Source organism: Pseudopipra pipra, chromosome 7 (assembly GCF_036250125.1).
Source record: "Pseudopipra pipra isolate bDixPip1 chromosome 7, bDixPip1.hap1, whole genome shotgun sequence".
Taxonomy (NCBI): Eukaryota; Metazoa; Chordata; class Aves; order Passeriformes; family Pipridae; genus Pseudopipra; species Pseudopipra pipra.
The window spans coordinates 3,234,878-3,260,335 of NC_087555.1; the positions used below are offsets into that span (position 1 = coordinate 3,234,878).

The following is a 25,458-nucleotide window of genomic DNA, read 5'->3' on the forward strand; positions in this document are numbered from 1 at the left end:
GAGAAATTAAAAACATTTCCCATAAAGGCTGGAGATAAAGACGTTACCAGAGAACTCATATGGGGAGTTTCTTCCATGCTTCCACTTCTCCAAGAGTTCTGAGCCCTCTGGAAGGGATAAGGGGAAGGTGGAACTAAACCTCTGAATGTACATTTCAATAGAATTAACAGGAATACCTGAATTTTCCTCCCCTTCTCTGATACAGCCTTTTCAAGCCGGTCTTTAAAGGATGAAAATATAGGATTGAGTCCTCAAAACACACTAAAACGTAACAAAAAAGTGAAACCAAAAATTCAGTATGAGCCAGACACGGGCTACTTCAGCTGAACATTTAAATGCCAATCTTTTTACTTTAACTTGAGCTGAATTTTAAAAATATTTAAAAATTACTTCAAAATTATTTCAAAATTTTACAAATATTCACAGAATGGCTTGGGTTGGAAGGGACCTGAAGGACCATCTCATTCTACTCCCCCTGCCACAGGCAGGGACACCTTCGCTAAACCTCAACCTGGATTTTTTAAAATCAAAATCTGTTTCCAAAATTATTTTTTTCCTTCTCACTCTTTTTTTTTTTTAAAATTGAAATTTAAGCAGCACAGAAAAACTGCCTCTCCCATTTAAAATCCAACCTCACTTTCAAAGGGAAAGAGCAGGAAACGCTTTCCCTGAGCCCTCCCTCCCTCGGGCACAGAGCGAGTCCCTCTGGACACGCACAGCTCCTTCCCAGCTCCTCTTCCCTCAGCAATTCCCTTTGGAACAGGGGGAGATCACACCAACTTCCCCAAACCTGCTGCAAAACCCCGGGGATGAGACTCTGATCAAGGCTGGAGGAGGAAATCGCTCCCCTGGCAGCTCCAAGAGGATATAAAGGACAGACACACCAGGACACGCTCCCAAAATCCCAAGAAAAGAGCATTCCAGTTCCTACAGTAACTCTCCAGTGCCTGGTGCCTTCCCAAATCCCACCAGGGAGGGGACCCTCCCCAGCCAGGGCTTTCCACAATCCATGGATTCAGCTTCTCCCTCCTCTCCAGACCGAGGCTTTATTCCCAGCTAATGAGTTCCCTTTCCAATTCCTGGTGTTCCAGCCGTGCCCTCGGGCCACACTCTGCTGACAGAGCCTTGGAGCACCAACCAAAAATAAATCCAAAGCCAGAGGATGTGCTCAGGATCCCAAACTCTTGGATGTTTCATTGGAATCAGCCCCATCCTGCCCTGCTGGACCTCCCCAGCAGAATGCAGAGGAATGTCCATGGATCTCCCCCTCCAGGGATTATTTTCAGCTCTTTCATCCCTGGGCAGAAGCAAAAACCTCATGTGTTTATTCCCTGACTTTATTCCTGAGGGCTGTCCTTGGAGTCCAGCAACAGCTTGGGGTTTTTAAAAAATTCCCTATATTTTGAGAAACCTTTAAATAGCGAGTTGCTGCCACCAGGAATGATTTTGGCATGTTGGGAGCATGGAATTCAAAGTCACGGAACACCGTTCCTATAACCCATCACCTTCATTTTCCTTGGAATCAGCCTGGAAAAGGAGGGAAGCAGCTCCTGCTCGCTCCGAGCGCAGCCAAGGGAGCGTCTGAGGTGGTTTATTCTGGAAGGAGGATTTGTGCCAGTGGAGTGGCACTAAATTTTTGGGAATTAAACCAATCCCCTCAGCAGTGGGAGGCACTGCGATCCGGAATGTCGGCCGGGCAGCCCTGGGATCCTTTTCCAGAGGGGCTCCCACTTCCCAAAATGCCAAAACTCCCCGAAACACTGAGAGACAGTGAGATCAGAGCTATAAATAGCACCGAGCTACTGCAGGATCCGACTGCAGTGCCAGGAGAAAAGCAGGGATTTTGTGTGGAAAGCGGAACGAAGCTGCCGAGCTGTTTTATCCACAGTGTGGGAGATGCCCCAAATATAAGGAGAAATTAATAGGGGAGAGGTAAAATCCCACATTCCCATCGCTATTCAGCTCATTCCCTAGGCAGGACTGGACTAGAGGAGCCCCCAAACTGGTCCAGGAGCAGGGGGTGGAAGCATCCCCAGGACACCAATATTCCCTGTGGCACATCCCAAGCATCCCGTGGGGCAGGATGAAGGCACAGGCTCCTCCCTGGATCCGTGCCAGGGCAAACTGAGGGACCAGCCCAGAATCAGGGAATGCTCTGGGTTGGAAGGGACCTTACAGATCACCCAGTTCCAGCTGGGACAGCAGGGAGAAACAGTTTCTGCTCTACTGAATCCTTACCTTTACTACCCCATTTTCCAGGAGCAGATCCCAAGGAGGGCATTTTGGGCTGGAATTACTCAACAGGCTTAAGCATCACAGCCCAGATAATCCAAAGGACAACGAGCTGGAGAAGTGGGAGCACGATTTGCCCCGGGAGGTGACTCCTCACTCCGGGCACAGACAATTGGTCCGTAAGGAAAACCAGGCTGCAGCAGCACCGGAGCCATCCCTCAAAGGCAGGTCAGTCCCCGGGAATTCTTGGACAGCGTGGGTGACCTCAAAGACAGCCTGGATCCTTTGTGGGAGCACAAACAGCAGCTGAGGTTTCCTACGAGCTCCACACATGCTGCACTTCAGCAAGGGCTGGAGTCATTCCCCGCTCCCGGAATATTTCCCGCCCCATGAATGGGAACCAAAATGAATCATCCCCTCAGCCATGGAAACACGTCGTGAGGCGCCGCTCCGGAGGCAACAGATGGAGCTCGAAATGTCACTCACTCATTCATCACCGAGAAACTTTTTGCTGATTACTACCCAGACCTGAAGACATAATAAGATTCTGGATTTCTAAATCCGGCTTTTTTTGGAGCCTAATTCCTTCCCTGGAAAGATCTCATTAGCATGTATTAGAAACCTGCACCCAGATCTTATTCCTGAGGATAAGGAAGCTGAAACTCGAGGAGCAGAACTGTCTCCATCTTAAGATTTAAAGCATTAAAAAAATGTCTCTTCACTGGCAGAAAAAGAAAACCCACCAAACTACCTCCACAACAGACAGAAACCAACCTTTTCCGGTGTTTTCACAAGATACCAGAATGGTTTTGCCTGGAAAGGGATCTTGTTCCAACCCCTTTTGCCTCAGAGCAGGACATCAGAGTTTGGATAGACTGTCACGGATAAATATCTGGATCTTCCCTTCGTGGCATTCAAGGGCAGGGACAAACCCTCGATGGCACAGATGGCTCCAACAGAGATGTCTCCAAGAGATGAGCCTGTGCAGGATTAGGGAAGCTCCAAAGGAAGACAATCCAGTTCCACCACCTCCTTTTCAACCATCATCCCGCTCTGTTTCCTTGTTTTCATCAGTGACATCTCGAACAAATGAGTGTCTTGGATGGTGCCAGAGCTTTTTTTGAAATTAAGGATAATGGAATCAAAAGAGTTGGTTTGGACTGTTCCTTACTTCAGACTTCACCCAATTGTGGGAAGCCTTTGCTTCCATGGTTTCCTTGCTTGCTGGGGGTAGGCAACCCAAACCCACAAGTTTCCATAGAAAAAAGCATCTAAAGAAACAACAAACAGCAGAAAACCACAAAAATAAATGTATATCTCTTCTTAAAAGGCTCAGGGGGCCCAGAGAAGCTGTGGTTGCCCCATCCCTGCAAGTGTCCAAGGCCAGGTTGGAGCAACTCAGTCTAGTGGAAGGTGTCCCTGCCATGGAACTGGTTGAGCTTTAAGGTCCCTTCCAACCCAAACCAATCTGGGATTCTGCGATTCCTGGGAATGTAATTTCACCTGTCTCCTTGTTTCAAACCTTATCCAGCAATTGAACCTCTTTGATCCATCAGGCCAGGGAACTCCCCACCTTCCCAGATCCCCAGGAGAAAGGAACTGGCTGAAGGAAGCCCAGCTGCACTTCTGAAGAGCCAAACCCACGTGGATTTCCCACAGGCTTCGCTCTCACCTCACTCTGAACCTCCTCCAAGGGAAAATGATGCTTTAGAGGAGAGAATTAAATATGGGGGAGATGAAGCAGGAGCCAGAAAGTCTCATCCTGAGATTATACATGGAAAACTCCCCATGAGGAAAAGGAAATCCACCTGGCTAGACAGGCAAAGGGGAGTTTGAGGGACTTGCCTCCTGGTCCTCTGGAGCCTCCAAAGGGGTGACCTCTCCCTCAGCAAGAAGAAAAGCCACAGCAGGAGTGGCAGGAGTTAAACAGTGGAATTCCAGGAGCCATCACATCTCCTGCTCGCTCGGATGCTCCGAGGAAGGATTGTTTTCCCATTATAGCTCCTGTCAGAGCCCAGCGGTGCTGCTCCCGTAGCCAGAGGGATCCAGGGGCAGAGCGGGCAGGATGATGTGATGGGAGCTGAAGGGCAGGTGGGGACGGTGCCAGCTGGGAAACAGTCAGTTTGAGAGAGTGGGGGGGGAGGAAAGTAGTTATGGCCACAGGGAAATGCTGTTGGCTTCCCAAAGCCACGGAGAGGGAATGGGAGAGCAAAGGCACTTCTCTGCTGCTGAGAAGGAAGGCCAAAACCCAGTCCTTGTCCTCCTGCTTGGGAGGGAAGGGGATTGCTGTCATTAAAAGCAGGAGCACGAGCGTTGCCAGAGGTCTGGGCACCGTGAGGCAAAGAGGGGACGGATGGAACACACTCTGGGATCGGCAGCTGGTGATCCCGTGGGAATGGGAGCTCTCACAAACCGCTTAAGATCGAAGGGACCAATTTATTTAGGAATTAGGCCATGGTATGTTAATACCTTAAGATCACAGAATCCCAGAATGGGTTGGGTTGGAAGGGACAGGACACAGGGAACGGCTTCCCACTGCCAGAGGGCAGGGTTAGATGGGATGTTGGGAAAGAATCCTTCCCTATGAGGGTGGGGAGGCCTTGGCACAGATTGCCCTGAGAAGCTGTGGCCGCCCCATCCCTGGAAGTGTCCAAGGCCAGGTTGGATGGGACTTGGAGCACCCTGGGCTAGTGGAAGGTGTCCCTGCCCAAGGCAGGGGGTGGAATGGGATGATCCATAAGGTCCCTCCCATCCCAGACCATTCCAGGATTCCACAATTCTATGAAATTTCCAGCCCCTTTTAAACTTTTCCTCTTATGGAAAAACCAGTGCAGCAACAAACCCCTCTCTGAATAAACAGATTCTTTAAAAAGACCAACTTAATTTTGTTCCTATACAAGCTTCTAGACTTAAAACTTCTAATTCCTTTCCTTAAAGGCTGTAGGTTGGGTGCTCACCCCCTGTGGCTGTTGAGCAGCTTCCCAGGCTCCCTGTTGAGCAGGATTTCAGGAGGCAGGGGAGGTCTGGGAATGCCATCCCTGCTCGCCCGTCCTTGGACACCCAGTGGCAATTAAAAGGTCCCTGACATTGAGAACAGCACATGAATTTAGCAAAACACTGTTCATAAAAGGTTAATCAAGCACTGAAAATCGTCATCTCCCACAACCCCAAGGAAGAGCAACGACCACAGCACTCCTGTGCCTCTCCAGGGCTCTGGAGAGAAAATGGAAAAGGACGGTGTTCCCTTTTCCAAACGAGGGTGCAAGAATGGGGGTGAACACCCACATAAGCTCCCACTTCCCATCTTATTCTCCTCATCAAACCTCTCTGTGACACCCATAACTCTCAAAACCCTTGGGTGCTTACCCAAAGAAAAGTAGGAAGTTGGACTGCAGCCTGATCCTTCCCCAGAAAGAAATAGGATGTGGAGAGAAGCCCGAAGGTGAGAGACATAAAATATCTATATAAAGCTGGAGATCCTATATGGACCTAAAATAACCATGACTCGCTTTTCAGAGCACTTGAAAAAGAGAAAATACTTGGGAAAGAAGCTGAAGAGGGTTCAGGGATTCAGCCAACCAAGGACACGGTGGACAAAAGGCTTTCAGAAGGTTGGAAGAAAGAGATATAAAGGACATCCAGACAACTGAGAAACAGCCACAGGAGGTGAGGAAGAGGGCTTTTAAAAGCAAGTTTAAGAAGGTTCAGTTGGATTCAGTAGTATCTGGAGACAAAGAGAGATGGAAATGGCTCATCCACTCCCTCCCTGAAATGCTGCACATGCTCATCATTGTCAAGGATGGAAATGGGACATTCGGTTCTTGCATTCAGGTCAACATTCCTGGGCAAAAACCTGCTTCAAGGAGGTATCCAAACACACAGATAATCCCTACCAAAACCTTCTTTAGATAGGATTCCTGTTGGACACCAATACACAGTTAATCCCTTCTCCATCAAGCAAATCATGCTTTACATTAACTGTATTTTTAGGCCACTTTCACGAAGCCCTGTGTGATCTTTAAAGGTCTTTTCCAGCCTTAATGATTCCATGATTCTGTTCTATGTAAGGATGGATCCATGAGGGTCTATTAACAAAACCCACTGTCTGCACATCAGGAGAGTAGCACATTATTTAGAAAGGAAGTTGTTGGATCATATTTTCAAGGAAAATGATACAAACAACCCAAACCAGCACTGTTTGCCACAGACTGAGGCGTTCAGATCAACAGAGGCAGTTTTAGAGCACAACTTAATTTCCAGATAGAACAGAACTGGATAAACCCAACCAAACAAAGCTCCAAGGAGGAAGAAACATGGGGTTGAAACACGTTACAGTCAGTTTGATCACCAGCGTGTGTTTAGAAGATGCAAAATTCCTTCCTGACCTCACCCAAACTTTGACTCCCTTGTACGATCATCACTCTGTCAGAAATGCCATCTCGGTATTTTAGGTGACAGTACATTTGTTTGTACTGTACATTTCTGGGGAGAAAACTTGTGATATTTTGTAGGTCACTCGGTTTTACCATCTGCCTTGATTTGTGCTTAAGGAAAGTGTTGTTTCTGAAATCCCCGGTGTTGTACACAAATTTGAGGACGTCGTAACCAGCAGCAGCTTGGTTTTGTGCCATCCCAATGGAAATGCTCCTGGTTAAGGGAAAAAGGTATCGTTGGAGGCTTGGGGATGGTCACTGCACGTGGGAGCACCTTGGGAGATATCTGTCCACCACCAGCACCTCCTGAGGCAGGCAGTGACCTGCAGGAACCACTGCCAGAGCCATCCCTGGAGAGCCTCACAGGCACAGAATCATGGAATGGTTTGGGTTGGAAGGGATCTTAAAGCCCATCCAGTCCCACCCCCTGCCATGGGCAGGGACACCTTCCACTGGCCCAGTGGAAGGTGTCCAAGCCTCATCCAACCTGGCCTTGGACACTTCCAGGGATCCAGGGGCAGCCACAGCTTCTTTGGTCAACCTGTGCCAGGGCCTCCCCACCCTCACAGGAAAGAATTCCTTCCCAATATCCCACCTAATCCTGCCCTCTGGCACTGGGAAGCCATTTCCCCTCATCCTGTTCCTCCATGTCCTTGCCCAAAGTCCCTCTCCAGCCTTCTTGTAGGTAAATAGTTTGTCAATCCTCCAGAATGACTTTAAAAAATTATGTTAAAAAATGTAAAGATTATTGGTAAACTAAAACCAGGGTGGGAGAGGTCCTTCACTGCAAAGCTTCTCTTCTCCTTGCCAGCCCTTCTCAGATGCCTGAAGAGGCTTTACCAGCCACCCTGACAGCGACAAAATAAAGCACAACGACAACTCGCTGATCCTTGGGAAGGAAAACGCAAAATTATTCAGTAAGGTCTTGCAATTTTCTAGCGGATTTGTCCTTGTTTTGACCATAATCACACAAGTGATGCCAGCAGCAAACCCATCTGGCGCGTGTAAGACGAAATATCTGCCGCTCGGGAAGATCAACGTCTCAAAATTAGCATTTGCGTTAAGATCTGGTTTTGCAACGGCTTAAAGGACAAACGAGTTCGGCTGCACTTCAAACAGTTCAAAACTTCCAACTGTTCTACCCAGGATGTCTAAAGTTGTTTGTAGCTAAAGGAGAAAGGGAAGGGACTGAAAACCAGGAGTGACGCCCTTCATGGAATCAGGGAATGGTTTGGGTTGGAAGGACCTTAAAGCTCAAAGTCCCACCCCCTGCTGTGGGCAGGGACACCTTCCACTAGACCTGGGTGCTCCAAGCCCTGTCCAGTCCCATAGGCCACACAGGTCTTATGGGCCTCATAGGCCCTAGAGGCTCTATTGGCCCCGCTGTCCTCATGGGCCCTATAGGACCAATAGGCCCCATAGGCCTCACAGGCCCTACAGGACCAATAGGCCCCACAGGCCTCACAGGCCTTATAGGACCAATAGGCCCCGCTGTCCTCACAGGCCCTATAGGACCAATAGGCCCCACAGGCCTCATGGGCCCTACAGGACCAATAGGCCCCACAGGCCTCACAGCCTTAACGCAGTGCCCAGCTGCTGGAATTTTCTTTAGTAATCCACTTTGTGGGACACAAACAGCTCCCTAAGCAGAGCTCTTGGCCTGAGGAAGACAGAGAAGGTGACATTAGTGACACTTCAGCTCAACAGGGCTCCACTACAACCACACTGGCATTGATGGTGTTGAATCCATCAAGGAGGTGCCACTTTTAAGCCAGGTTTAACCTCCCAATTCTGTGCTGAAGTAAGAGACACCCTCAATACCTGCAGGCAGCTCTCTCTGCCCAGGGATGCACAGCTCAGTATTTTGGGTTTTAAGCAGTGTTTAGGTATAAATCAGCAGTTAATATTCAATTCCAAGGTGTAAATAACACCCTGCATTACGTAACAGCTCCTTAGAAGCTGAAATTTTCATCCCGTGTAAGAACTTAACTTCGTGAGATAAAGAGTAAAAGCGCATTTTAAACTACATAAAACTTAATATCCAACATGCTCCAGGCCTGTCTGAAAACCCCCATTAAAGTGCTTTAAAAGGACTTGACTTTGTCTCAATATTCTTACTCGTCTGTCACCTCACGCACCTCATTTAGAAGTGATTTATTTATTTCTTGTACAACAGAATTCTAGTGTAGTTCCTGCACCAGCATCCTGACCAGCAGCAGTAACTTTGTTAGCACATGCAGCCAAATCTCTACATTGCAGCCCAAATTATTTAAAACTAATAATAAAGAAATAATAACATTAAATATTTTTTTTTAAGCAACAAAGAAAGTGCACCTTGCTAAGCCTGGGAGAAGCAGTACAAAAAAGCTCGTGTTTGGCAAAAGTCTATGAATATTTGAGGATATGAGTATTTACAAGCTTCAGGAATTTGATGGGGTTCACTGATGTACAAGTTGCCAAGGAAATGCATTTCCTGCTTCTCTACTGCAACGAGCCTTTTCCAACCCAGCAAACAGCAGCAGAGCTCCAAAGCTGCCCCCTCTGTGCCAAAGAACACAACTTCTGCTGAAATTGGGCTCTTCTAAAGAGAAAACAGTTTATCCAACAAATGCAGGGGGTTTGGAATACGAGTAAAGCACATTTTGGACCTGGAAAGCGTGGAACTGGTATCTGTGAGGGAATGATTGGAAAGGCTGGGGTGGGGGAGTGTCTTTAATGAAGTTCTCCTGAAATCCCCCCCTTCATATTAGGGCAGAGGAGCAGCTTCATCTGCCTGGGCCTCCCTGAAATAAAGGGCAGGGTTAGATGGGATACTGGGAAGAAATCCTTCCCTGGGAGGGTGGGGAGGCCCTGGCACAGGTTGCCCAGAGAAGCTGTGGCTGCCCCATCCCTGGAAGTGTCCAAGGCCAGGTTGGATGGGGCTTGGAGCAACCCAGGATAATGGAAGGTGTCCCTGCCCATGACAGGGGGTGGGACTGGATGAGCTTTAAGGCCCCTCCCAGCCCAAACCAACCTGGAATTCCATGATTCGAGTGGCACTTGGGATGGGTGAGGTGGGAACGGTGCTCCAAGGCGACTCCTGGCACATGGAGTTTGAAGGCTCTGATGAACACTTCGAATGGAAAGCAACAGAGCTGAGACAGCTCCCAGGGCACAGAAGGAGTGGAGGAGGTGGCAACGCCACCTTTGTGCCCAACGCTGGCACACGAGGCAGCAAAGGGAACCTGGGCTCCCAGATGAACCAGAGAACCAAAGCACATCCTGAGCGGGAAGGGACCCACAAGGATCATCCAGTTCAACACCTGGCCCTGCACAGACACCCCAAGAATCCCACCACGTTCCTGAGAGCATTGTCCAAACATTCCCTTTGCTGCTCCCTTGTCTCCCTGGGAGCAGCAGGTCTGCAGAAGCAGGAGGTGGCAGGTCTGAGCAAGTCCATGATCTCCCTGCTGTTGATCAGTCCAGGAGGACATTCCACAGCTTCTCTGCCATAAATATCATCTGATGTTCTTTTTCATCCTGACTGCTGGGTCCCCACCACCGAGGCTTCAGGAGAGGACAGTTAAAGCAGAGTGGAGTAATCCATGTGTTCCCAAATGGAGATAAACTGCCGCTTTTCCTGGTGGTTCCCCGAATTCCCTGTTCCACTGACCGAGGTGAAACAACTCGTTACGGACACCGTGCGCACTTGGCTGCACATAAAACCAGATGAAGTTTCTTGGCTGCTTATTCAGGACACCTGATCCTTGTATCAACACAGCCAGGATCTTTCCTGCTCTGTTATTCCCAGCTCTTATCAGCATCAGGACACGGCCATATCATGTATCGCAGCGGCCGGAAAGCAATCGTCTGAACAGAAGTTAAACCTTGCCCTGTGCTGCCACTCGAGAAAGGAGACTCTAGAATTTCATTCTTTGCAATTTTAAGGATTATTTCATGCCAGTGTAGGGTCACCACGGTCCCCAAGGTGCCAAAAGGGATATTTTATCTGTTTACTTATTCTCAGTACCATTAAGAAAGATATTGGCTGGGAGCCACGTAAATCCAGCCATTCCAAGGGCTCTGCCCACTACCAGGAATTTTAGGGCATCATCTCTGAAGGTCAGTGACTTGATAACCAATGGCCACCTGGAGCTCCACCCATCCAAAGTGGCATGTTGTGGTGGATCAGAGCAGCCACAGCCATGCTCTTCCCATGAATCCAAGCACCTCCTGGTTTTTCCCCAAATGTCTGAGATATCCTTCCATGTGTTTATGGGCTAAAGCCAGAGCACTGCATTTCCCTTCCAGAGGGAACTCCCTCCCATGGACTCTTGTCCCCCACACTTGGTGGCCCATCCAGAGGGAGGATGGTGAGGGAGCAGCAGCACCTGGGGCATGAGAAGGGAAGGAACCACTTCTGGGGCTCTGCCACTCCAGTGGAGAATCCAGAGAATCATCTGTCCTGTGTGAAGTGGACAAGGTAAAGATGATTTTCCACCTTCCCCCAGGATATGTCTGCTCCAGCCCTGACTCAGTCCTCTTCCTCCAGCTTTTCCTTCTGCCCTCTCCAGTGTTATCTCTTCCCATGAGCTTTAAACTCCTGAGTCTTTATAGATTTTATCACAGACACAGCAAGGGATGGAGGACAGGGATCTGGATTTTGTTTAGTTCAAGTCATGCTAAATCCCTGGAACAGGGATTACACAAGTATAATACCAATATATATACACATATATACATATGTATTATACATATAAGTATATACAAATCCCTGGGACAGGGATTTACATGTAACATGAAAGGAATTTTGTTTTTTCTATCCATAAAAATGGGGGGGTATTTTTCTAATAATGTTCCACTTGTAGTTTGCCAGCAAAACTTTCGGTCAAAGGTTGGATTCGATGATCTTGGAATTCTTTTCCAACCTTAATGATTCTATGCTTGCCACCAGGAAAAGCTCTTTGGACCCTCTAGACTATCAAAGGCAGGAAAGGGAGACAAAGAGCCGTTCCCTCTGGAACATCTGAGCTGGCTTTAAAATCCAAACCATGATGTGTGAGGTTAAATGCCTACACACACACACACACACACACACACAGAGTTCCACTGGAATGGCAACCAGGGACAGAGCTGGGTGCTTCTCCCAAGGTCCTGCTTGGGAATGTCCCAGGGCTCTCACTGCACAGTCACTGAGCTGAAGGAGGGGAGGTTTAGATGGGACATTGGGAAGGAATCCTTCCCTGGGAGGGTGGGGAGGCCCTGGCACAGGTTGCCCAGAGAAGCTGTTGCTGCCCCATCCCTGGAAGTGTCCAAGGCCAGCCTGGATGGGGCTTGGAGCAACCTGGGCTAGTGGAAGGTGTCCTGCCCATGGCAGGTGGTGGCATGGGATGGGCTTTAAGGTCCTTCCAACCCAAAGCAGTGGGTTGGGATTCCATGATTCCTGAGTATTTGGAGGTATCAAATCCACGTGCTCCTGGACTCCAGCAGATATGTTTGAGAGGGTCACATGTCCAAGGGCTCCAGTATTTTATGGGAAGGGAATTAGTGTCGCTCTCTGAGCTGGCTTCTAACAGAAAACTGTTAGTTGCTGCTCAGTTAAGCAAAATCCCTCTGATCCAAGCTGGGGTGAGCCAGCCAGGGCAGGTCTAATGCCACCCTAAGACAGTTCCCATCCAAGTGACAGGCACACCGGGCTTACTGTTGGAAGAGCAGGAATCAGTGCTGCTCCCTTCCCTCTCTGTGCATCACAAACACCTTCCCAAACCCACTGCTGATCCCCACACCTCAAATCACCACCTTTCCACAACAGAAAACAAACAGAAAAGCCCACTGATTGTCAGAGAAGGATTTCAGAAGCGGAGGAGCAAAAGCCCACCTGCTGCCTGGTCAGATCCGTGTCTCAGGCATTGGAATCCCAGCACTCCCAGAAAACAACTCCAGCTCTGCCCCCAAAACCTCACTTGTTTGCTGGGAGAGCAGAGCTGGTGACACACATGTGGGTTGGGTGATAAAAGTCCACTGTCTCCTAAAAGGAGATCTCTGTTTGGACAAGACCAAGTGTCACAAGTCACAGATTCCCAAAATGGTTTGGGTGGGAAGTGACCTTAAAGCTCATCCAGTGCCACCCCCTGCCATGGGCAGGGACACCTTTCATTATCCCAGGTTGCTCCAGGCCCTGTCCAGCCTGGCCCCGGACACTTCCAGGGATGGGATAATGTTGTTTTCTGTATATCAAGCCTTCTAATCAACGATTTTCCATGTATATAATATGGATTTGGAAAGGCATTATGAAGAAAAAGGCATGACTTTGATAGTCATTTAAAGAGAGAATTCAAGCCTGTTATGAATTAAAAATATTCCTTAAAGACATTAATTCCTAACTCTAACTGGATTTTGGTACTTCATCAGATCTGGGTCCTAGAGAGGTCTGGATTCTTAAAGAGACCTCAAAGCTCATCCAGTCCCACTCCTGCCATGGGCAGGGACACCTCCCACTAGCCCAGGGTGCTCCAAGCCCCATCCAACCTGGCCTTGGACACTTCCAAGGATGGGGCAGCCACAGCTGCTCTGGGCAACCCGTGCCAGGGCCTCCCCACTGGAACAGGTTGCTCCCTTTGACTAGTTTTGTACTACATATTCCTTTTTAATACATTTTTACCAGCATCAAAGGTAAGAAAAGTACAGCAAAAAAGAACTAGGTCTGATATTTTTCTAATAGAGCAATTTCCCATCATACTTAAAGCATAAAAATATGCTCTTATTATATAAAACTGGAAACAACATCAAAAAATATTGAAGAGCTTAAGACAGTTTTGGAATAGGAAAATACAGAGGATAAAGGCAGTCACTCTGTAAGTACTTTTTAAATACCTTCTTGTAACAGTTGAATGTATTTTTTAGAACAAATTGAGAAAACCTGTGGTAATTTCTTTACTCTGAGGGACAATTTCACACAGGTGGTATCACTGCAAATAAAAACCTCCCATATGACACTTAACCAATGCCCACGATGCCCTGACAGCTCAAGATCTTCCAGACCTTCATCAACATCATTCCAGTGATGGGCAGGACAACAAATGGGGTGAGAAAGGCAAGTTTTGACCTAAATTTCACCCGCGGTTTGGTCATCAGTGCAACCTGGAGAAGTGCTACAGCAGCTTGGGAGCTCCTCCCTCCAAGGGGAAAGGCCATTGAATCCCATTAGAAACTTCTAAACAACTTCCCTGTATAAAATTCACCACAAGAACTGTCAGAGCTTTAAAAAATACCTCCAAAAAGTACCATTAAAACGTGCAGTACATCCCTTCTGTATATTAAAACTGCAGCTCCAAATCAATGATTTCAAAGCTTTTTATTAGGTCATAAAAAACTTCAGGCCAGCTCATAATGAAATCTCTAATCAAATATGAATGAATCATCTGATATGACACAGTCCCTTGAATGAAAAACAGATGGAAAAGTGGTGATGGTTGAGTGGTTTAAATCACAGGATGTTAAGCCAAAGGAGCAGATATTTAATCACAGAATCATGGAATGCTTTGGGTTGGAAGGGACCTTAGAGCTCATCCAGTGCCACCCCCTGCCATGGGCAGGGACATCTCCCACTAGCCCAGGTTGCTCCAAGCCCTGTCCAACTTTGAACACTTCTACACATGGGGAGTCCCCTTCCCTGGGGAATGGGGGAATATCTCCTTAATGAACCATCAGCAATTCCCCAGGGAAGCATCTGGAGTCTGCTCCGGTATTTCAGGCATTGTTGCACAAGTGATTCACCTGAGATTCCCTCCACTGGCCAAAGAAAAAGCAGAGCCAAATATAGCCCTGACAATCAATATACACCAGGGAAGAGCCTCTGGGATCTCACTAAAGGCAGCTCCGTAAGAAGAGGAATTCCTAAAACCCTTGGAACGCAGGTGCTGCTCTTTCCCCTTTGGAGATAAACCACCCCCAGTTAATTTGGGCAGAAAGGCCCCTGGGGAGAAAAACAAGGCAGGAAAAGGGAAGGAAGACCAAAGGAACAGTCCATCCTCATCCTCCAGCTCACATCCATCCACCAGGAGAAGCTGATGGAAAGGAGGAGTGGAGTCCAGGCTGTCAGACCCTGCAATCCCAGGGCTGCTCCTTTTTGGCTTCCCTTGAAAAAGTGACAGGATTAAAAATCAAAACTAACCAACAAAGACCTCACCTTGGTTACCTCCCTAAGGCTGCAAATCCAGGTGAAGTATCCAGAGTGGGAACACACCTGGCAGACAAGACACGGCACAGGCACCTCCAAGATCACATCTGATTTTTTCCCTGAAAAACCCCTCAATCCATGACCAACTTTCCATGAAAAATTTATCCCTTTTCATTCATCTCACAGTACTGTGATTTTTAGCAAAGCCAGAGGCAATGGGAACAAATTCCTGATTAACCTTTCATGGGAGTCTTTCCATGTCTGCTCCCATCCCACCACCTCCTCCTTCCCTAGGAAGTCACCAAGTTCAAGCATTCCAAGGCTCTTCCCTCCACCACCTGCCCCATTAATTTTGAAAATAACACTTTGGTGAACAGTCAGGACTAAGGGAACCCAGTGAAATCCAGAGCTGATCAGTGGGAATTAATGAACTAAACAAGGTGAGGGAAGAATAAAGAAAATTAGCAAGTTGGGGCTTGCAGTAGAGTAAACTTTCCTGCCAGTTCCTTCTCATCCAGGAAACCAGCTCTGCATCCAAGAGCTGCAGATTTAAGTGCTGCTTTCAGCTGCTGAAAGAGGAATAAGTTAACAATTCATCCCACCCCCTCCAATTCATAACCATTTCCTTGTGGGTAAGAAAGGAGGAGCTGGAGAAATATTTTTCCAGAGACGAAGGCCAACAAAGCAGAGTTGAGGAGCTGTGGGCTCCCGCTCTTCCCACCCCACAGGGTGAGGAGATCCATGTTCTGGGCTTCAGCTCTGGCAGAAGATAAGATGCCCAGAGAAGCTCTGGCTGCCCCTGGACCCCTGGAAGTGTCCAAGGCCAGGTCAGAGCAACCTGGGCTAGTGGAAGATGCCCCTGCCCATGGCAGAGGTGGAGCTGGATGGGCTTTAAGGTCCCTCCAAACCCAAACCATCCTGGGATTCTGTGACTGCCAGCTTGGCTAGAGAAGTGGTTTAATTCCATGCAGAATGTGGATCCTGAAGGTGAGGCAGAAGGGGGCCACAAAGCTCCTCCCTGTTCCATCCACCCCTCCACACACACACAGCCCTGCAATGGGCACATGCCGACAAAGTTAAGAGAGGCCAGAAATCATCCTCTGACCAACAAAACAGGAGTTTGAGAACAATATCAGCCCAGAAATGAGGTTCTGAAACTTCAGCTTCCCTGCTGCTCTGCAGGGAGCTGCCCAGAGCCTCTGGGGCAATTCCCTTCTCTCTCCTGCATAAATAACCCCAAATTTCCTGACTGAGTTCTGGGAGTGCCGCAAAGGGCTTTTCTTTTAACTATCAAGGCTCTAAACTACATCAATCTGTAGTTTTTCTTCTATCTTGAAATCCCAGAACGGTTTGGGTTGGAAGGACCTTAAAGCCCATCTCATCCCACCCCCTGCCATGGGCAGGGACACCTTCCACTAGCCCAGGTTGCTCTGACCTGGCTTGGACACTTCCAGGGATGGGGCAGCCACAGTTACTCTGGGAATCTTATCTTGTGCCACCATAAATGGTGGCAAAATTAACACCCCAAGCCTGGCAAAACCAGCTCTGGCTTTTCAATAACCCCACAAGAGGACAATAAACCAATGAGGTTGTGACATTAAATGGTTTCTCTAGAACTCACTTCTATCAATAATTTGGGGGGCTTGGATGGGTTTCTCCCCCTCCTGGACTCCATATATATGACTCCATATATAATATCAGGATATTTTTAACATTAAAGAGAAGCCTTTCTGCAGATGAGCTACTTTTGGGCACCATAAAACCTCACGTTGTTCCCAAACTCACACAGCCCAGGGTAAACGAGGCCAGTGGGATCCTGGCTGTCAGGAGCCCAAGTCCCACGGGCAGCAACCTGAACCTGCTTCAAAGCTGCTTTGGTACCTTCCTGAAGGAGCTTTGGAAGCAGCCCTGGCCCAGTGAGGGCATCCCCTGCCTTGGAAAAGGGGAATTCACAATTCCAAGCGTGGATTTTGGACCGACTGGAATAGCCCTCCTTCCTCCTGCAGACAGGGATTAATCTCTGATTTCAAAAGCCTCTAAAATCATGGAACAATATTAGTCCAGAGGCTCTTACAAACCTTTTATCCCTAAACACATCAACATTTTTTTTTGCAAAGGAATGTGGAAGTGAGAGTGGATAATTAGCTCCAGGGAGAAGGAAAAGCAGCAGGGAACTGAAATCTCCCACAGGATCCCCTGGCTGCCTCTGCCCTGCTGCCCCTGCTGTTCCCAGATCCAGCAGAGCTCCAGTGCTGTGCTGGAAGAGCCATGCCAAGGGATGGGCAGCAGGAAGTGCAGAGGCAGCAGGTCCAGGATGGAGAGTGGGAAGCAGCCACGTATGGAAGAGCAGAGGGGAAGCTGAAGCTCCAAGGTGAAGTCCCCAAACTCCTGGTTTGTTGGTCAGAGGATAATTTCTGGACTCTCTAACTCTCTGTGTGCACATGGAGGGATACATGGAAGACAGATGAGCTTTCTGGATATATTTTATCACAGCTTGGGAAGGCATCCCTGAAAAATCAATGGAAACACGACGTGAAAGGGAATCATTTTTTTCCCAATTGTATCACACAGAGATATCCTTAAAATTCCACCTAGTGGAAAAACACAGCTGCTCAGCTGAGCCTGTTCATCCCAATTCCCAGTTTTATTACCTAAAAGAAAGCTTTAAGTTTAAAAGGGGTAATTTCCACTTTATTCAGCATTTTACTTATAGCATAGAATCCCAGAGTGGTTTGGGTTGGGAGTGACCTTAAGGATCATCTCACTACAACCCCCCTGCCATGGGCAGGGCACCTTCCACTAGCCCAAGTTGCTCCAACCTGGCCTTGGACACTTCCAGGGATGCAGGGGCAGCCACAGCTTCTGTGGGTAACCTGTGCCAGGGTCTCCCCACCCTGACTTAAATAAAAAAAATTAAGGAAAACAATTTTGCTCAATCATTTCAATTACTACTGAACTTCAATTCCACTCAACCCAGTTCACTCCTAAAAGCATTTCATAAAAATGCCCTAAATGTTCCTTTTTTGCAGTTGAAATGCTCTGCAGGACAGAGGATTTTTAGGACTTTCTCACCATTTCACACCAGAGGATAACAACTAACAAGGGTCAAACCTCTCCTTCACTTGGTTGGTAGTGAGGACAAAACCATTTTGGTTTCCTACAGTCGCACCACAGTGATTTTATCTCCCACCCAAGTGCAGGATAAAAGCCCTGAGACCACTCAAGTTCATTCAACTCCAGCCTGCCAAGGCAGGAGAACATTTTAAACCAAATCTCCCAGGACACAATCAAACCATTTTTTTTCCTTAAGCTGTTTTCCAACACCATTATTTCAGCCGTGCCTGAGACCTGAGACACCCTCCCCCCAATCCCACACATAACTTGCTTTTCCAGATCAGAATCCCAGAATGGTTTGGGTTGGAAGGGACCTTAAGGATCATCCCATTCCACCCCCTGCCATGGGCAGGGACACCTTCCACTAGCCCAGGTTGCTCCAACCTGGCCACTTCCAGGGATGGGGCAGCCACAGCTTCTCTGGGCAACCTGTGCCAGGGCCTCCCCACCCTCACAGCCAGAATTCCTTCCCAACATCCCATCTATCCCTGCCCTCTGGCACTGGGAAGCCATTCCCCCTCATCCTGTCCCTCCAGGCCCTTGTCCAAAGTCCCTCTCCAGTTCTGGATGGATCCCTGGCTTATTGTTTTCTCAAAAGCATAGAGGTGAGCTATTAAAAACATTCAAACCAGAGTCCAAACAGCCAGAATTCCCTAAATCCTGAATGAGTCCATTCCACCTCAAAGCAGGGAAGAACAGAGGCCAGCAGACTCCGCCAGCAGGTTCCCCGAGCTGGGAACCAGCACTGGCCTCTGGCTGAAAGACCTCAGAAAGAAATCCTAAACTTAGCCAGCAACAAAATCAACACCAAAACACAAGAATAAAAGGCTCCAAGCTATCCCATTCCCAATGCCGGCCAACGAGCCACTGATGGATCCACTCCTCTTGTGCGGAGCCACGGAATCCAACCCGGCACAGAGATCCCAAACAGGGAGTCAAACCTGTCAGTTGACCTGTGTTACCAGAGTCATTTAAAAATGGGAATCTCTCTGAGGGTTGGGAAAACAGAACCTCCCTTACCTGCTGGACACGTTTGGGAGCACACAGATGAGAGGGAGATTCCTCACAATCCGAAGCCCAACGCTGGTCAACAACCACCTCTTCTTTTCTTTCCCCAATGCTCGACCTCCTTAAAAGATTCCTTCCCCAGATATGTATTTAAGTCCACAAAACTCCAGGTTAGATCACAGCCCATTTTTCCCCCCTCCCAATCTCCTGAAGTTGTTTTGAATAAACCTCGTTTACATCTTTCCAACTGGCACCACCAGAAAGGCTCAGATCTCCTGCGAGATCTTTTCCTTATTATGAAAAGCCCTGGAGGCATTTTGGAAGGCAACAGAGAAGGGAAAGTTGGGCTTTTGGAAGATTTGAGCTGCTACCTGCAAAGCAGAATGTGTTTTCTATCTCCTGGTATAAATCTCTCTCTGTTTGCACCTGGAAACAAAACACTTTGAGGACAGAGAAGGGGGGAAACACAAAGGCCAGCAGCAGATTGTTTTCCACACGATCCCAGGTGTTGGGAGCAGAACTTTGGTTCCCATCCCTTGAAAAGCTGCAGCTGTGAGGAGCAGCCAGGCTCCAGGATGGGCACCACAAGACCCAGGAGAGGCCATGGCAGGATCTTGGGAAGAGAAAGAAGAGCAAAGAGCTCCGAGCCCGGCGTGACACCCTTGGTGGAGGATCTGTGCGGCCTCGGCTCCTCTTTCCACATGAGATTCCTCCTCAATAAAAACAGCAACTCAAAAACCTCCCTGGCTTCCCAGTGCTCCTTTTGGGCTGGGAAAGGACTCCTTAAGGTGCTGCTTTGCTCTCCTGCCCTCTCCTTTCTAAGGAAAACCAGGCAGCTCCCACCAGGCTGGGCTCTCCTCAACCCCCTGCCTTTTATTTAAGACTCCCAAGGCTGCTGTGCTCCATTCCCAAATCCCACTCTCCCAGCTTGGGAAAGCAGAGGTGTGCAAGTCCTAACAGACTTTGTGCCAGCATCTGGCATTTGCATCCTGCTCTCCCACTTGCAAGGCAGAGCTGCAGGAGGTTTGCCTGCACCCCCAGAGTAGGAAGGAGGCTTAATAAGAAGTTTTTCCTTACCAGAGCTGGGCATGTGGTTCACTCGAGGTGGATTCAGCAGCTCCACTGGCTGGTCTCTGCCAGAAAGCCCATCTGGAAAGAGGAAAAGCAATAAAATCACATCAACACTTTGGGCAGCTGAGCTATTTTTAGCCAGGGGAAAAAAAAAATAAAAAATCAGTAACCAATTATCAATGCAGAGCAGAAACACAAGGAGCACAAATCAATGGAAACGAGAACGTTCCCAGGACAGCTGGAGCAGAAAATAAAAGAGAATGTATCCCAAATTACACTCAGCTTTTCCCAGCCTTTCAATCCACAACTGGTACTGCTCCCAGTCCAAAGAAACAGGCATGGCAGCTTATAAACCTTACCAGAGAATGACCAAATTGCAGCTCCTTCCTCGCTGGGAGAGCTGAGCTGCCACAGAGACGCAGCCCCACAAAGCAAAGTTGAGGAATGGCTGGAATATGCCAGGGAGATGTTAAGGAAAACTGACAAATCACTGCAGGAGATTAAAATGCAGAGACATGCATAACAAGCCCCATTTTGCATAAGTTTGGATTTCAGAAAGGCATTAAAAACATACTTTGTAAATGAGATGCACAAATCCATCTTGCTGAAGCAGTTCCCTGTTTAAAATATTTCCAAGATTGTATCTTGCAGCCAGGTAGAGTCAAACGGAACCAGACCCAGTGCTGAGACTGCCAGACCTGATTTTCTACTCACCCATTCCCTTCCCAGCTGCATCCCCCCTCCAATAGAAGTTGAAGCAAAAAGTGCTAAATGATGTTTTCGGTGTAATTATGAATATGTGAAGGCAGAAAATTTATCTCAACCCTATTTGTTCCAGTCTGTCTCCCTTTTCCCCTCTAACCCCCTTCTGTGCTGCAGCTCTGATAGGATCAAGCCAAACCCTGTCTGGAGACATCAAAGAAGACACCCCATCTCTCACAGGCAAAGGACAGAGTTAGAAAAACATGAAGACTCATTTCCTTCTCCCTATTTTCTCCTTTTTTTCTGGAGATAAAGCACAGCTGGGACTTCTCCTGGGTTCACCATTCCCAAGGTGCAGCCTCAGGCAATATGTCAATAAATTAAATTATGACCCTGCTTGTTTCCCTCCTCTCAAACAAGTCCTATGGATTATTCACATTATAATTCGGGGGGGTTTGCTTTGTTACTCCAGGGCTGGATGTGCTGGAATAGCCAACCTATGGCACTGGGGGGTGATGCTTGGCCAGCAGGGCTTCACCTGCACCAACAGCAGAGAACAGCAGCAAATGAGAACACCAGACTGAAAAGGTAGAGCAAAACCTCACTATTTTAAATACAACTCACCCACCAGCAGCTCCAGATTCAATGGGCAGCACAGCCCTGGGAACCTCCCAGTTTTTTGGGAGTGGAATATTTTCAGCCTCTCAGCTGAGCTGTTTCAGATGAAGGACCCAACACGGGTGCTCTGGGAGGCAGCTCCAAGTCAGTTCGGGGGATTTTTAAGCCTTGTTTAATTCTAAAAAATAAAGTGCTTGTATTTCTCAAATAGTTAAGAAAAAAAGAGAAAACCCACAAATCAGCACTGTTCAATCTTGGTTTCGAAATAAGTAATAGATTAAGATAAATCACAGAAGAAAATGAAGAATATCTGACACCTGAAACACCAAGTGGAACCAAAGTGTGTCAGGACTGAGTTTCTGGATTTGCTGGATCAGGGGATTAACAAATAAATCTCTGTTTGGAGGAGAAAACAAACAAACAAACAAGGAGGTGGTTTATCAGGAGATATTTGTATAAGGCCCTTCTTCTCCAAAAACACTGGTGTGGATAGAGGAAGGTTAAAATGCCCCTCTAGCCTGTCCTTGGGTAGGGTCTGGAGTTCCAGGCCTGGACTTCCCAGCACAGGAAGGACGTGGAGCTGCTGCAGAGAGTCCAGAGGAGGCACCAAGATGCTCCCAGGGCTGGAGCCCCTCTGCTCTGGAGCCAGGCTGGGAGAGCTGGAGGGGTTCACCTGGAGAAGAGAAGGCTCCAAGGAGACCTGAGAGCCCCTTGCAGGGCCTAAAGGGGCTCCAGGAGAGCTGGAGAGGGACTGGGGACAAGGGATGGAGGGACAGGACAAGGGGGAATGGCTTCCCACTGCCAGAGGACAGGAATAGATGGGATATTGGGAAGGAATTGTTGGCTGTGAGGGTGGGGAGGGTCTGGGATGGAATTCCCAGAGAAGCTGTGGCTGTCCCTGGATCCCTGGAAGGTGTCCAAGGCCAGGCTGGACGGGGCTTGGAGTAACCTGGGCTAGTGGAAGGTGTCCCTGCCCATGGCAGGGGGTGGGATGAGCTTTGAGGTCCCTTTAAGAATCCAAACGTCTCTAGGACCCAAATCTGACAAAGTACCAAAACCCACCTCCCAACTCACCAGGACTCCTCCTGGCTTTACCATCCTGAGCCCACAAAAGAGTTTGCTTTGATTGATTCCTTCTCTCAAACAGATGAACTAAATCTTATCAAACATCAAAGAACTATCTGCTAAAAACTTCCAAGGACTGGCCACTGAAGGATGGGGAATTTGGAGTCCCAGGCCGTAGTTCTGTGCTTTATTTCACTTTAAAGGGGAAATAAATCCCCTATTTTTTTTTTTCAACCAAGTTGCTCCCCAGGCCCTGCTGCACCATCACACTGAAGATTACCTTGGAGGGGGACACAAGCTCAAGAAGAGTGTTTTCAGCCACTGCTGCTCTGGGCTTTCTTGCCATCATCACTGGACAGGGATGGAAGCAGCCTGGAGTGCCACCATTGCAAAGGGGTCAAACCAGGCAGGGTTTGACTCTCTTCCCAGCCACAAACCCTGCTTTGAACACTGAGACAAACCAGATTAACTACAAAATATCCCCGAGGTCTCCACTGGCCAAATTTGTCTCAAGCTACTAAAAACCACTGGCAAGAAAACATCCTCTTGAGTTGGTTCTGTCTAATGATTTCCCAAAACCTCTGCAACAACCTGCTCTGTCCATCGAGCCTGGAGGGAAGCAAACACCAGTCTGAGAACAATTAGTGCAGCTTAATTTCCAGATGGGTATTTCTACTCATTAATTAATCAAACGAAGCCATAATTCACTGATAGAAACTTGAACACTTTTGTTTTTCTCTTAATCTGTTCCAAAGAGTTATTTAAAAATATAGGTTTGGAAGTAGCTGGGTTTGCAGGGTTTAAAGATGTTGAAAATAGTTAAAAACAAAGGCAAAACGGTGACAACTCACTCCAGAACAAACCAGAAACAGGATGGATAAAAACCATCAGGAAAGATGAAGCAGCAAAATCAACAAATCACAAAATCAGAGAATAACTAGGGGTGGAAAAAAAATCATCAAGTGGATGATCCAGGGCAAATCCAGACCAGATGAGGACAGGGAAATACAACTTAACTAGTTGCATTAATTAAAAAAAAAAAAAAAAAAAAAAAAAAAAAAAGACAAATTAGCTGTAAAAAAAAAAAAATCATGAACAAAAAGAGGTTGAAGCATTTTTGCTTGCAGAAACCTGGAAGCAGCCTTACTATAATTATGAGTTTAAAAACTCAGGGCAGAACTGGGAACCAAGAGGTCATTTGAATAGTTTTCCATGTATTCAGACCTTTGGATCTGATGCAAATCACCCTGGCCTACTTGAATTCCTGGAGGGAAGTGATGAGCAACCAGAAATTATCTTTAAAGGACACCTGGAGCAGAGGGAAAATTCTACAGAGTTGTAGAAGCAAAACTTTAGGAGAGACGGGGGAAAGAAGCAGAGAAAATCAGCATCATTGGCTCAGCTCTGTCCCTCTGGAGCCCAAAACTGAGAATCCAAGCTGGAAAATGGCTGGATGTGAAGTGACAAGAGCAAAACCCCTCCCACACTAATGAGGGGACGTGAGATGGTGGCCCCGAGATGTTTTGAGGATGAGCAATTTTCTGCTCACACAGAGAGTTTGAGACCAGTCCACCCATTTCTGATCTTCTTGAGTCATAAACCTTCTGCACAGCCCCTCACTGCACAGCACGAATCAGGGATCTCTGAGAAGGCAGGGAATTTACTCCGAGGGTGGGGAGGCCCCAGCACAGGTTGCCCAGAGAAGCTGTGGCTGCCCCATCCCTGGAAGTGTCCAAGGCCAGGCTGGACGGGACTTGGAGCAACCTGGGCTAGTGGAAGGTGTCCCTGCCCATGGCAGGGGGTTGGAATGAAATGGGCTTCAAGGTCCCTCCCAACCCAAAGCAGTCTGGGATTCTGCATTATGGTGAATGGTGATACATCACATTCATCATCATCATTCATTAATTTGACAATCGTTTCTCTGTGGACCCCTCCCAAGGCAGTTACCAGATTTTGGCTATTTTTACCAAAATGCAGCTCAGGGGCTTAGTCCCCAAGGCCTCCCAGCCAAAAGGGAAACTCTAATTCCTCAGTCCCCAATCCAGAAAAAGCCTCAGGCAATACAAGGAGGCCCACAGCAAGCCCAGGATCAACATCCATCCCTTGGCATCTGGGGGACCACCCCAACCACATCCTTCCCAGAGCATGGATCCAGATTTAAAATTAAGGGCAGAAAGAAGGGGCAGTTTCTGGATCAGTGACCGCTGGATTTGTATCAAGACAACTCCCTTGTTGTCCTCACTGCTTTCCAGTAGAACAATTCCGAGCTTGCCTCCCAAAGAAAAGAGATCCCTTCCCTTTTCCCCACTGTGCCACCTTCCCGTCAGGTTCATGGGACAACCCAAAAACACCTGGATACAACAACACTTCAGGGACAGGCCCGAGGAGAGATTGAGCCTCTCTGTTCTCCTCCCTCCACAGAGGAGTGACTGCCTGGCCAGGGTTACCTTTAATTCCTCCAGGAAGAGGAGCATTGCCAGGATCAGCACAATCTTCTGGCTGCCCCACTTCCAATACTATCCCATATCCCCTAGTTTTGGTTGCATCAAGGAGCAGTTTGAGCACACAGACTGCATATTTTTTTGGGGGGATGCATCTTAAACTTGACCCAAAACCCCATCCAGTTCACCTAATACACTCCAGCCACCAGTGGGTGATCAGACTGGGTGCAGCCCTAAAGCAAACTTCCCAAAAACCCCACATGAGCATCACTTGCTCCAACTCACAGAGCTGATCCTCTTGGAACTTATTGTTCCTCTTCTTCTCTATCCCTGGAAGTGTCCAAGGCCAGGCTGGACGGGGCTTGGAGCAACCTGGGATAGTGGAAGGTGTCCCTGCCCATGGCAGGAGGTGGCACTGGATGAGCTTTAAGGTCACTTCCAATCCAAACCACTCTGGGATTCTGGGATTGTTGTCATGCCCTTCCCACAGCTCCTCCTCTCCAAGGAAGGCTGCCCAGCGCTCCACAAGCCAGGACAAGCCCCATCCCCTGGAATCAGGCTGTTTCCAGAGAGGTGCAGGCTGTCCAAAGCCGGAGCTCTCCCTGTCCCTGGCAGT

The 25,458-nt window shown here is 48.1% G+C and overlaps 1 protein-coding gene across 9 annotated transcripts in view; it reads right to left on the reverse strand.

Annotated features, from left to right (window-relative positions):
• HDAC4 (histone deacetylase 4) overlaps nucleotides 1-25,458 on the reverse strand; it is a 190,295-nt gene that overhangs the window by 90,798 nt on the left and 74,039 nt on the right. For 8 of the 9 annotated variants that reach the window (XM_064660250.1, XM_064660251.1, XM_064660249.1 and 5 more), the window contains one exon: nucleotides 20,023-20,094. In XM_064660250.1, the coding sequence (XP_064516320.1) occupies nucleotides 20,023-20,094 (72 nt within the window). Of the gene's footprint in view, nucleotides 1-20,022; nucleotides 20,095-25,127; nucleotides 25,207-25,458 lie in introns of those variants that run through there. The other variant, XM_064660254.1, reaches the window with a different exon arrangement.